Source organism: Mytilus californianus, unplaced genomic scaffold, assembly GCF_021869535.1.
Source record: "Mytilus californianus isolate M0D057914Y unplaced genomic scaffold, xbMytCali1.0.p SCAF_6, whole genome shotgun sequence".
In the NCBI taxonomy this organism is placed as follows: domain Eukaryota; kingdom Metazoa; phylum Mollusca; class Bivalvia; order Mytilida; family Mytilidae; genus Mytilus; species Mytilus californianus.
In genome coordinates, this window is record NW_026262712.1 from 84,374,585 (window position 1) to 84,389,426 (window position 14,842).

At 32.9% G+C, this 14,842-nt stretch overlaps 1 protein-coding gene across 1 annotated transcript; it reads right to left on the reverse strand.

Moving 5' to 3' along the window:
• Positions 1-985: 985 nt before the first annotated feature.
• LOC127705070 (proline-rich transmembrane protein 1-like) lies at positions 986-13,962 on the reverse strand. Its single transcript, XM_052209346.1, has 5 exons — positions 13,863-13,962; positions 10,785-10,847; positions 10,286-10,536; positions 8,750-8,887; positions 986-1,361 (listed from the first exon to the last, which is right to left on the reverse strand). The coding sequence occupies exons 1-5, from the start codon at positions 13,879-13,881 to the stop codon at positions 1,197-1,199; spliced, it is 636 nt and encodes a 211-aa protein (XP_052065306.1). The 5' UTR covers positions 13,882-13,962; the 3' UTR covers positions 986-1,196.
• Positions 13,963-14,842: the final 880 nt, after the last annotated feature.

A 14,842-nucleotide genomic window follows, 5' to 3' on the forward strand; every position in this document is an offset into this window, starting at 1 on the left:
GTTGATGTGGTTCATAAGAGTTTCTCGTTTCTCGTTTTTTATATAGATTAGATCCTTGGTTTTCCCGTTTGAATGGTTTTACACTTGTAATTTTTTGTGGCCCTTTATAGCTTGCTGCTCGGTGTGAGCCAAGGCTCCGTGTTGAAGACCGTACTTTGACCTATAATGGTTTACTTTTATAAATTTTGACTTGGATAGAGAGTTGTCTCATTGGCACTCATACCACATCTTCTTATATCTATGTACGGTTACGCGGGGATATTTGCTATGGGAAAATGAGGACTTTCAATAAGACCTTAATTTAATATAAATATAATATAATATAATATAAATTTAATGAAAAGATTCCACTCTCAGACTGCCATTCATAATCACACACTCAGAACGGTAAAATTAAAACTGAGATATGGAATTAATTATCAAGTACTTTTCCTGGTTTAGCTATATCAAGACTAAATGAAACAACCAAAAGTTTTAATAGCCAAATATGTATGTGTAATTAGATGGATAAGCAAATGAACAAATCATACGACCAAAATTGTCTAGGGTCAATTTTAAATTAACAGATTTTGGAATAAATTAGTGTTGAAGAACACTTAATTCCTCAAATGAAAACTTTTCCAACTGTTTCTGACCATGGACCTTTAAACATCATGATAGCGGGAGCCTGTATATATTTTTAACCCCGCCACATTCTGTATATGCCTGTCAAGAGCCTGCAATTCAGTGGTTGTCGTTTAATGCTGTGTATCATATTTGGTTTTCGTTTATTGTTTTGTACATAAATCAAACCGTTAGTTTTCTCGCTTAAATTGTTTTACATTTGTCATTTCGGGGCCTTTCATAGCTTGCTCCATATGCGATATGGATTTTGCTCATTGTTGAAAGTCGTACGGTGAACTACAGTTGTTATAATAACTCCTACGTCATTTGGTCTCATTGGCAATCGAACCCATATTCTTATTTTTATATTAATATGTAGACAGCATATTTTAAACTGTATTGGACAAAAACTTTACAACTTCAACATTTAAAATTAATTTAAACAATAATATTTTATAATAATGCTAAATGTTCAACTACAAAATTATACTGTCATAAAATACAATGTACTGGAATTCATGACACAAACGTAAATGCAAAAATTACTATAGTCTATAATGCTGCATTGAGGTCAGAGATACTTCAATTCCTAATTAGCCATAATAGGAGGAACTCGATGAGTATGCCATTACTCTCAAGACTATGAATACTGCAAGGCATACGGCACCAAGTATAACAGTTATGATTATCAAATTCCTAGCTTTAATTGCCTTTTCCTGAGCAAATTGCATGTTACCGTCATCAGCTGCTTGGTTAGCCTGATAAAATAAAATAAAAAAATAATTTAATATATTGCCAGTTTCATCTTTAAATAATTCTTATGTGATTTTCATATCTACAAATACTTGAATGTGATTGGTCCGTTAGAATGTTTTTACTTGGTGTACACTTCGATAGACCATGTTCGTAACCTTTTTAAATACTATGTAGACTTCACTATGCTATATTAATGCGCGATAGTACACATTAATGAAATCCCTAGGTTCAAAGAAAGTTGAAGTTGAAAGAAGAAAAACCGAAATGTTTAGATTAAGAATTGTAAGGATTAAAAACGTTTAAAAATGTGTTTAATCCTATATAATATTTAAGCGTATGTATGGTATGCACACTTAAGAAGACGATTAAACTTACTGAAGCTTTTACAAGTTCGTTTGCACAGTCGATAGAATTTCAAAGACTAATAATAGAACTATACATGGAAAAAGACACGAAGCCCGTTTATGAAATTTTATTTACGTATATTTCTAATTGGGTTTTTTTTTTAACAACTTTCAAATATAAATAATAATATTACTCTCATTAACTGAATCCTATCTAAGGTAAATATTTATGAAAAATATCAGGTCTATATTAAGGAGTTGAAAAGTATCTTATTACCAAGTATTTCTTGAAGCAAAAATAGAATAAAATGCTCCCAGGGCGCAGCTTGATACGATCGCAAAGGTCGAACCCTGAACAGTTGGGGCAAGTATGGACACAACATTCAAGCTTGATACAGCTCTGAATTTGGATTGTGATTAAATATTTGACACAGCATAGGTTTCTGAGACAGAATGAATGTGGTCTAAGAACTTAAAAATTTTAAATTGGACATTCACCTATTATGGTCCAATATCCAAAATCTAAATACATGGTTAGATTCAGCATATCAAAGAACCCCAAGAATTCAATTTTTGATGAAATCAACAAAGTTTAATTTTGGACCCTTTTGACCTCAATGTGGACAAAGTTGATAACGGGGCCCAAAAATCAAAAATCTAAATACATGGTTAGATTCAGCATATCAAAGAACTCCATATATTCAATTTTTGTTGAAATCAAACAAACTTTAATTTTGGACCCCGATTTGGACCAACTTGAAAACTGGGCCCAAAATCAAAAATCTAAATACATGTTTAGATTCAGCATATCAAAGAACCCTTAGAATTAAATTTTTGTTAAAATCAAACTAAGTTTAATTTTGGACCCTTTGGACCTTAATGTATACCAATTTGAAAACGGAACCAAAAATTAAGAATCTAAATACACGGTTAGATTCGGCATATCAAAGAACCCAAATAATTCAATTTTTGATGAAATCAAACAAAGTTTAATTTTGGACCCTTTGGACCTCAATATGGACCAATTTAAAAACGGGGCCCAAAATCCAAAAACTTAATACACGGTTAGATTCAGCATATTAAAGAACCCCCAAGAATTCAAGAATAAAACCCCATTGAAATTGGTCAAGAAATAAGCAATTTATACGAAGTATCTTCTTTTGCACAATACTGTACAATTGACAATTTCTTGCTATTGCGCAATATTGTGATATTGGATATTTCTTGCTATTGCGCAATACTGTGAAATTGAAGATTTCTTGCTATTGCGCAATACTGTACTGTGCAATTGAAGATTTCTTGCTATTGTGTAATACTGTGCAATTGAAAATTTCTTGCTATTGCACAATACTTATTATATAATAATTTACACATCCTGTTTGGTGTATATCTCCTACCATATCATTATTATTTGCTTTTAAATATAAATCAGAAATAACCAACTTAAAATGGAAAATATTAAAAGAAAAAAAAAGGAAAAAAAAGGAAAAAAAAAAATCCCCCCAAAAATTTTTTGAACCCCCTTATGATTCATCACCCCCAAACTCAATCCCAGCCTTCCCTTTGTGGTATGGTACCTTGCAGTACAATTTCAGAGAGATCCATACACTTGAACAAAAGTTATTGTCTGGAAACTAGAAAAATGCTTATTTTTGGCCCCTTTTTGGCCCCAAATTCCTAAACGTTTAGAACAATTACCCCCAAACTCAAACCCAGCTTTCCCTTTGAGATATGGAACCTTGTAGTACAATTTCAGAACGATCCATACACTTGAACACAAGTTATTGTCTGGAAACTAGAAAAATGCTTATCTTTGGCCCCTTTTTGGCCCCCAATCCCTAAACGTTTCGGGCAATTGCCCCCAAACTCAATTCCAGCTTTCCCTTTGTGATATGGAACCTTGTAGTACAATTTCAGAAATATTCAAACACTTACACACAAGTTATTGTCATGAAACTAGAAAAATGCTTGTTTTTTTCCCCTTTTTTGGCCCCCATTCCTAAAATTTTGAGGAATTACCCCCAAAATCAATTCCAGCTTTCCCTTTGTGATATGGAACCTTGTGGTACAATGTCAGAGAGATCCATACACTTACACACAAGTTATTGTCTGGAAGTTACAAAAATGCTTATTTTTGGCCCCTAATTCCTTAACTGTTGGTACCATAACCCCCAAAATCAATCCCCACCTTCCTTTTGTGGTATTGAACCTTATGGTAAAATTTCATAGAGATCCATTCACTTAAACTAAAGTTAGAGTGCGAAAACCAATGTGTCTTCGGACGATGACGCCGGACGATGACGACGACAACGACGACGACGACGACGCCAACGTCATACCAATATACGACCGCAAAATTTTTGCGGTCGTATAAAAAGTATTGGTGGAAAATTTGTAAATATAGATTCTGGCAATTTCCCTGAAAAATTGACGCATGTCACGGTTTGTAATGAAAAAATTAACAGTCCAATTAACGTTTAAAATGCGAACCTATTGGTATGGTTCAAATTGTGTGGAACGCCACAGCTGTCTTATGTGGAACTCTGATATTATACAATTATAGCCTTTGTATGAGGTCGATACAAGGATATATTGACCTGAAAGAAGTATATTGACTGAGGACGAAGTCCGAGGTCGATATACTTCTTTGGGTCGATATATCCTGTATTGACCTCATACATAGGCTATAATTGTTATATTATTAATTTCCGACCATATTTGTATCAAAATCGTCATTTGATTTTGTTGGAATTTTATAGATATCATATTGTCTCATAGACAATAACAACATATTATTTAGCTGTTATTTCATTTACTTTATATGTTGTTTTTTTTTACATCTTATGTATTTGAAGATTTTTTTTCTTCAAATAATCGATCATAGATATTTTTTTTATAAATCTTTTAACAGTATCATGAAATTCATTACATGACGTCACAAAGTATATCGGTTTTTAAATATTCTAAAAATAACCGTGCAATATGCTTTTTGCTATGCAATATGCTTTTTGCTATCCGCCGTTTTCTAAATACCATCGAAAATATAGTTTAACATGTGACTATCCCTGAACGAATCAAATTAGTTAAAATATACGTTATGTTGTTTTATTATTACTTGATGATATTTTGTCTTTACAAAATATGGTTTTGTCATTACGTAATGATGTTTTGATATAACTCAGTTAATATGGAATAGTCATTACTTAATGATATTTCAATATTTTACGATATGGTTTCGTATTGACTTGATATAGTTTTGTCATTATACAATTATAGCCTTTGTATGAGGTCGATACAAGGATATATTGACCTGAAAGAAGTATATTGACTGAGGACGAAGTCCGAGGTCGATATACTTCTTTGGGTCGATATATCCTGTATTGACCTCATCAATAGGCTATAATTGTTATATTATTAATTTCCGACCATATTTGTATCAAGATCCTGATTGATTTTTTGATTTTGTTGGAATTTTATAGATATCATATTGTCTCCTAGACAATAACAACATATAAATTGTTATTTCATTTACTTTTTTTTTTACATCTTATGTATATGAAGATTTTTTTTCTTCAAATAATCAATCATAGATATTTTTTTTATAAAACTTTTAACAATATCATGAAATTCATTACATGACGTCACAAAGTATATCGGTTTTTAGATATTCTATAAATATCCGTGCAATATGCTTTTTGCTGTGCAATATGCTTTTTGCTATCCGCCGTTTTCTCTCTACCTTCGAAAATATAGTTTAACATGTGACTATCTCTAAACGAATCAAATTAGTTAAAAAATACGAATTAATAATATTACTTAATATGGTTTTGTCATTACTCGATGTGGTTTCACCATTATTTAATGTGGTTGTGTCATTAGGCAATGTGGTTTTAACATTACTTGATGTGTATGTGACTTAAAGTAATGTAGTTGTTTCATTACATGATGTGGTTTTGTTATTTCGTAATGATGAGTTGCCAATTCTTTATATGGCTTTAACATTACGTAATGATATTTCAAAATTTGACGATTTTACACTACATGATGTGTTTGTTTCAGTATTTGATGTGATCCTGTCATTCTTTGGTGTGGTTATCACATTACTTGATGAGGTAAAAACCACGTGACCATTTCGGAAAAAAATATGCTCTATAAACCGATTTCCATATGTCATTTGTTTAATGTGCTTTGGATGAGTATCGCTATCCACTGTGTTAAAGTTCAAATTAAAGTTCGAGTTGTTGTTCAGAGTTATTTGGTATGAAAAAGGGGAACGCTAGACAAAATAAGAAAAAAGTACTAAAAAATTAACAGTATTTCGGACATAAGGGGGATATCCCCAAACCACTTGGTCCTGCCGTTTTTTTTTTCCTTAGTTCTCAAATGGAAGCAGTATTATGATAAATTCGTAAAAGATTCCACGGAACCCTGCGTCTCGCCTGATATTGCTGCTGTCAGTGTAAAAGCGTAATGTTGACTGTACATGATTTTTTGTTAGATCAATTCAAACGAGACACCTAACGATATAAATGATGAAGACGCCTACGCCACTACCGACGACGGAATATAGGTTTGTTGTGTCTCACTGCCGCTACATTAATGTCGCAGGCTCGACACAAATCAAAATACTTGTACTTTATTGTCAACAAATGAGACACTTTAAATCAACTCACACTAAAGTTACATGGAAAAGGGGCGATCGGACTAAGCGACAAAGCATCAATTCTAAAAAATAATAAGAATTCTCCGATTTTTTTTTAGCGTGTATGATCATTTGAACATATACGAGTATCAATCTTTTATTTTCATAAATTGCATTCTCTGATATACCTCGCACTAATTGAAAAAAAAAACTTTTTGGAATATCTGTTTCACAGGTCACAACGGATATGTTCCAGTTGTCGTAACCACAATCCCGTCATCTTTTCCTCGAATGTGAACTACCAAATAAAACAAAATCACTGGGTTTGTACTTTCACGAATAACACGACGGGTGCAACACGTTGAGCAGAATCTGCTTACCCTTCCGGAGCACCCGAGATCGTCCCCAATGAATTTATATTACCCAGTCATACCGATCTATTGAGTTAAGCCAATTGAAACTGTTTTTTACATTTTTTTTCTTATGTTGTGCTGTTACACTACAGTCCGAGGTTAGGTTAGGGTTTAGCGCTCACATACATGTTAAAGTCCGCCACGTACACTTTCTTTATGTGCCTGCCCCAAGTCAGGAGCCTGTAGTTCAATGGTTGTCGTTGTTTCATGTGTGTCATATTTGTTTTTCGTAGATTGTTTAGTTATAAATTAGACCGTTAGTTTTCTCATTTGAATTGTTTCACATTTTCACCTTGTGGCCTTTTGCAGCCGACAATATGGTATGTTTGAGGCTGTGCGGTTGCCTATGGTTGCTTACATCCACTGCATTAAATTTCTGGTGGATAGTTGTCTCATTGGCAATCACACCACATCTAACTTTATTTCGATTTCTATGTGGTGGTTTGTATACTGTAACATTGATTATCTTTTGTACGCATACCCCTTAACCCTTTTTTCGGAAGCCCGAGCAAAAACCCTTGATCCGCGTTAGAAAATTTACATACGAACTCATATTAGATAAATCGAATTTCAACTCGAAATCTTAATCTAAATGAGACTCAAATTCGAGTCTAACTCGAACTCTACCTCAAAAGGTGACTCGAATTCAAATTTGAACTCGAATTGTAACTCGAACTCTACCTTTAAATGTGACTCAAACTCAAAGTTCAACTCGAAACTCAATGCTAATTAGAACTTTAATTCCAATAATGGCTTGAATTCTAACTCGAAATCGAGACTATTTCAAAGTTTAACTCGAACAGTAACGCGAACTTTAATTTGCACTCTAACTCGATGGATGGCCACACTTATCTAAGGCACATAAAACATGGAAATCTATTTAAAAATAGAACGTCTAGTGTTTCCGAATTGGTCACGTGGTTTTACCTCATCAAGTAATGTGATAACCACATCAAAGAATGACAGGACCACATCAAATACTGAAACAAACACATCATGTAGTGTAAAATCGTCTAATTTTGAAACATAATTACGTAACGTTAAAGCCATATAAAGAATTGGCAAATCATCATTACGAAATAACAAAACCATATCATGTAATGAAACAACTACATTACGTTAAGTCACATACACATCAAGTAATGTTAAAACCACATTGCCTAATGACACAACCACATTAAATAATGGTGAAACCACATCGAGTAATGACAAAACCATATTAAGTAATGACAAAACTATATCAAGTCAATACGAAACCATATCGTGTAATATCGAAATATCATTAAGTAATGACTATTCCATATTGAGTTATATCAAAACATTATTACGTAATGTCAAAACCATATTATGTAAAGACAAAGTATCACCAAGTAATAATAAAACAATATAACGTAATATCAGAGTTCCACATAAGACAGCTGTGGCGTTCCATAAATATGGGATTTTAGAATGTGTGAAATCAAGCGAATAATTATCACTGAATAACCGTTTACGGTAGCTCTTTGGTTCCATTCTAAATTTTGATTTATGCTGACCTATATATCCGCACATAATTACCAAACTTTTGCCGAGGACAACCGCAGCTTATAGCAGTGCCACAGGATAAGCAAAACAGTGATGCACTATATATATATATATATATAGTTGGTGTTTTTTTTTTTTTAGTCATCACAGTTTGCTCTTTGGCATAATTAAACCTTACGTAACTCAGTATTGATCATAGACATATACTTCTTTACTTACGTTGTAAATAAATATAGATTTAAAGAATGCCGAACTTATCTATCAATATACTATGGAATGAAAAGGGGTAAAACTAACTTAGTATCTGGTTCGGTTTCCGTTTGGGATGAATTGTGCGACAAGACATAAAATACGCGTAGTTAAGCTTCATCAAAGTGAAGTTATTATTAAACATTGTATCTTTACTCCAAAAATACCTTCAAGATTGCCTGAGGTTTATAGAGAGAAATCTATACAGAAACACTTACACTACGAGCAGCTAATATAGCACATATTCCAGTTGGCCAGAAGCAGCATAGACATGTCAGGATTGCTGGAACTAACCAGTTGGTTGGTCTTGGCTGTGAGGTAGTCATTACCGAAGTTACAGGCACAGGCTGTGCAACCTGTAATAAAGTAAAGGTATGCATAAAGATTGCAAAAATGTATACGGTTTCTGTTATTGCTATACAATATTATACAATTACTGTCTTTTGATTAGGTAAATATATGGTTAAAGTATTGATGTATATTTTCATTCAATCATTTCTTGTTTTTGTTTAATAGATAAGCGATGACACGAATATATAAATTAAATAAGAATAGATTGAAATAATGCATGTTCGAATGGATTTTGACAGAAATACTCTGACAACCATAAAGAATAATTTAGGTAAGGGCCCTAATTGGCCCTGAATATTAGGCAATTTGTTTCAAGTTGATGAAAAGACCATGTAAGAACTACTTTTATCAAGCTTTGCTAAAAAATAAGTCATTTACATCCAAAATAGGTCAAAAATAGAGATTTTAGTGAAAATCAACAAAAGCGTCTAGATTGCAACCACACTGAGGCCTAGGAAACATAGGGCACTGGGATACACAAACTGTATAAATTAATTCAAGTCGGGCAGATTATTGGTTTAAAAATGTCGTTTTACTAGTATGTTTTTGATCCTAAAAAACCAAAGGTCCTTGACCAGACAGCGTTTTCATTGAAATTCGTTCAAAATCATAATTGATGCAACAAAAAAAAAAATAATTTCTCCAAAACTGAATTTTTTATCGAAAATAATATTCATTGAAACTGAACTCGTTACAACGTGAGTATGTCAAAGGCGTATCGTCATAAAACAGACAAAGGGGAAATTACAATTTACCTCAACATTACATATGCGCTGTTATGAGCAAAGCGCTCGATTTTGAACGAGCACCATTCTTTGTAGCTTTGAAGTAAAACACAGCTTAGCCGACCGACCAAAAGGAGACGTGAATGATGACCCAATCAAATATCAAGTCAAGCTCGAGGAGGAGAAAATGGCAAAGCGCGAAATAACTTTTACAATAGGTTCTATAAATTCTACCCATTTGGACTCATTGCATCCATAATTTTGAGTGGGTAGATTATGTTACAAGACCTAAGTAGACAGTCTATAAGGCTTGGATTGGACGGTCCTATACCAAAAGAAAAGGACGAAGAATGGAATAAAATGAATGTCGTCAATACCAGAACTTATAATTATACTAGTATATCGATACCTAGTTGCTTCAAGACATAGACATGAAGGTTATGTCAATTGCTTTAATTCATCTATTAGTATTTAAGTGATGGCTCCGGAATTGGACATGAATTATCATTGCAAGTTAACTAGATTACGAATGTAAATAGGTTTTGTTTTTAAGGGGGAAGTAATTGTGTTCTTGGGATGCTGCCTTATTGATGTATACATCGCATATCCGTTTATTCATAATCAATAAGTACCTTTCTTTAAGTTTTTTGGTTTATGTAAATATGGGTTCAAACTTACAATAACATTATGTCCTTGACCTCCATACACTGGTTGGTTTCCATAATGTTGTGTTTGTGGGTAGCCTTGTTGTGTATAGCTTTGGGGTACTTGTTGGTAGCCAGCTGGTTGACTGTATCCTTGGGGAGGTGGAGGTTGTGCATATCCAGGTGGTTGGCTATATCCCTGTGGATGCGGAGGCTGTGCATAACCTTGTGGTTGACCATACCCTTGTATATTGCTATCGTAAGGCGGTGGTTGGTTAGGTTTTTCTAAAATTCACACAACGCAATTTGTTTTTTTTTAAATTTATTTATCGAATTACCTTATCTAAATAACCTTTCATGAAATATTTATTAACTGCTAGAAAAAAGACATACAATTGTTTAATTGTCTTTTCCTTTTCAGAACTTTAATGATCATAATGTATACTTTAAACTGACAAAAACTATAAATTGTACTGCAAGTATTTTTTTAATTTATTGGATCGCTATTTCATTCTTTACAGTGAAGTACTGACCTGTATAACCAGCACTATAATATCCCTGAGTTTGAGCTGGATAGTCGCCTAATCCATTTTTGTCTGAGAGAAAAAAAAACATTAATTACTTAAAAACAGCAATTAAAAAAAAGATATATTTGTATGACTCAGAAATTTTTTTTTCTGCAATGAATGCAGGGTTCATTTCCTACATCATCAAATTCAAGGGACTTTAACAGACATTAAAGTAAGCTCCAAAACCTTCAAGTAAATACCCCCACATAACTTGACAGACCACAGTAGTAATAGTAAAAAGAGTTTTGTTGTCAATCAAAAGAAGGAGTCAATAAAATCTGCAGTAAGTATCCATGCAAGCCATTCAAGAGCAAACCAGTAGTCACATCATGCTTAGAAATATGGTAATTCTTTTTTAGACAAAGGACAAACCATGTTACCAGACTCAGATATAGCACCACCAATGACACGATAGTACAAGACATCTGACATACATAAAGTATAGACGAGAATAGTATGCGCTTTAATATGTGTGCCTGTCTACAAGAGACCTGTATATATATATATATATTATATATAGTAGTGAAGTTAATGAAGTCGTCCTGCTTATTCTTATATGCATGTGAGATTGATATGATAACCAAGTAAAACCCTTGCTATGATACTGTTCTGTTTTTCTAACAAAAAGTTAATATCTAACTTGAATTGCTTTGGAGACATTCACAGTGCTAATTTAAAGTATCGTCTGTATGATATTGAAAATCAGATTTGCTGTCAATAACTTCAATTCAACCAACAACAACAAAAACGAATGAGTAAATAAACATAGCCTAGGCCATCACAATTAGAAGGATTTCTTTTGTAACCTTTTTTTAATGATCATTTGCCACGGTGACCATTTGTTTCTTTTTTTACATAGAAAAGAGTCTTTGAAGTCAAAATTATGCCTCAATGCACTATTCTTAAAAGTGTGAAATTTCCTGAATTAACCGATTTGTTGGTAACAAATGTCCACCAAAAACTTAATTCTTTTTATTACAACAGCCATTGACAGTGGACATTTCCGTTGTTGACCAAATAATATATCTATTATTAAGAAAAATCTATGAATTGGTGTATGAGGATTAGTTATTGTGTATTACATTTGAAAATAAGAAGATGTAGTTTGATTGCCAATGAGACAACTCTCCGCAAGAGACCAAATGACACAGAAATTAACAACTATAGGTCAACGTATGGCCTTCAACAATGATTAAAACCCATACCGCATAGTCAGCTATAAAAGGCCCCGAAATGACAAATATAAAACAATTCAAACGAGAAAACTAACGGCCTGATTTATGTACAAAATAATGAACGAAAAACAAATATGATATACAGCAACAAACGACAACCACTGAATTACAGGCTCCTGACTTGGGACAGGCACATACAGGATGTGGCGGGGTTAAACTAGTTTGAAGGCGCGCCAACCCTCCCCATAACCTAGGCCAGTGGTGTAACAGTACAACATAAGAACAAACTATAAAAATCAGTTGAAAAGGGCTTAACTCGTCAGATCGATACAAAGCAGAGTGGGCGTGGCAGGGTACTTATACATCCCCACAACAAAAAGCCACTTAGTACACACATTGTCTATTAACTATTCCTTTATCTGAAGAATACGAACAAAGGACGTGAAAATAAAATGCAAATGAGATGACAGACTTGAAGTAATATTAAAAGCATATCCATCAAGGGAAAAGAAAATATCTCAAGTCGAAATGTTGAATTAAAATGAAAGTGCACATTAGAAGGAACTATTGACTGGTGGTGAAGGACTCTTAGGGTCTGAATGTGACATCGTCGATCTTATATATTTCATACTCTTTGATAATCTTAGTATTAAAATATTTGATTGATTCAGGAATATCATAATTATTCGAATTTTTTTATTTATTGATACGTGTGCACTAATTTATTTAGACTAATTATGCAACTGACAAAGAGTACACGAGAAATGACTGCATATATAAAAAATGCTGTAAATTTGGGTGGAAATCCGATTGGTACCTTCTACGATGTAAGGGTCGATCCAAATAACTGGAATTTTAACATATGTTGTTGGTTTCAATATTTTTTAATATCCACAAAAGAACTAAAGAGACGAGAAAGTGTATATATGTACATCTGTACAGACCATCGTGCGGTATTTACTCATAATGTGTATTTTAATATGTTAAAAAAGGCCCAACTCTATCATATAATTCCAAATTTTGAAAATGTAGTTATTATTGTTTATCTTACATTGTTTATATTAACCAACAATAAGCAGACATGAATTTGAATCAATATAATTTGAGCATGCACTTTATATATAATTCAATATGTTATATCAAGGATTTGTATAGTTAGAAACAGGAATACAGAAAGACAAATAATTACTGTTATTGTATACGAATTGTTAATGATGTTTGACGTGTAATCGATCTAATCAATAGATCATAGTTAACATTTCAGTTTTATATTAAAGTAATCAAATATTTCATCTCAGTTTTGCATCTTTATCATATGTATTGGAGCAAGGAATTGTATATTTAATATATACAATTCCTTGATTGGAGTACAAACATTTGAAGCCTTCTGATAATAAGACAACTATTGTACAAAATAAACGACAGCAATTCCATAAATATATTATAGTGACGGTTTCCCATTCCTCGAAGAAATTTCTGAGTAAACTATCATCATGAACAATATAGTATACTACACAAACAATATCGATTTGTATATGTTGTACATGTAGCATGCACGTGTGTAGTCTGATACATGCGTTTTCCATGGTATGGAACCTGGCTAAATGTATTAAAAAACTTTAATACATGTAAAGTCGTCATTTCCCCAACGCTATTGATAGATTAGTATCATGAGCATTTGTGTGTATTGAATAAAGATAAGTTTGGCATTTCAGTCATCAACGCATTATCAGATATCCAATAAAAGTTTGAAAGATCATAATAGAAACCTCTATCCAGTTTACCCAGATTTATTTACATTTAAACACATACATGATTTTGTACATTTATTGCAATAAAAACTAATTAACAGTTACAACCAACTTACCTTGATTTTTATCACTCATTACGTTCTCCTTTTTTGCTAGTAGTATAGTTTGTTGATTAATAAAAGCCAACGACCTTAATCTAGTGAGTGTATATATCAAGTATATATGTGCAAGCCGAGCATGTTATTTCGCAAGAGTTTGTTTTGATTAACATGATTAAGAAACAACATCAGCAGCAGCAGTTTGGAAATGTCTACCTAAAATTATTGAAAATTACGAAAGAGTATAAATAAATCATAAGCTAAACATAAATTTAATGGTAACGAAAAAGAAGGGATATAAACTGAAGTACTTGGAGATCACGATGACATGAACTTAATATCAACTATAGATTTCCAAGTCTAAATTAGCATGCGCCGCTATCAACATGATAATCAAGTCAGACGAAAACCATAGATTGCTTAATATCCAGTGGCAAATGACTTCATGCATGTTCAGGACGATAGATTCCTTTGAGGTTGAGACCATTTTATATGATGTCACCGTCCATTTGTATTCCTTGTTTTACATTGAAAAATTGGAAAATGAAAACTTGATATCATATCTTTTCATGAAAAACAAATATTATGATTTTCCGGCAGTGATGAACAATCTAACAGTGTCATTAATTATGACAAGGGAGGCAGAGTATGTTTTGAGGCGAATATTTGACATGAAACATCTGTGGTCCCTGGATGTTCGAGCAACATTCATGCAACTCAATCTGATATATTTTTTTGAACTCGCGTGCTGATATGAGGATAACCAAATCAGAGATCTATATTTTGATTAGATTGCTTTCAACTAAGATCAACTAAGTTTCACATTTTTCCCCGACTCACTTTCTTCTATATTGACTCTGACACTCATACCAGAGACATATAATACATGTATTATATGTCTCTGCTCATACGAAGCATCCACTATATCAAGGCGACACTGTTAAGTCCCGCGATGTTTATTCAATGTCCCTGCTGTAATTAGATATTTACACGTGGGG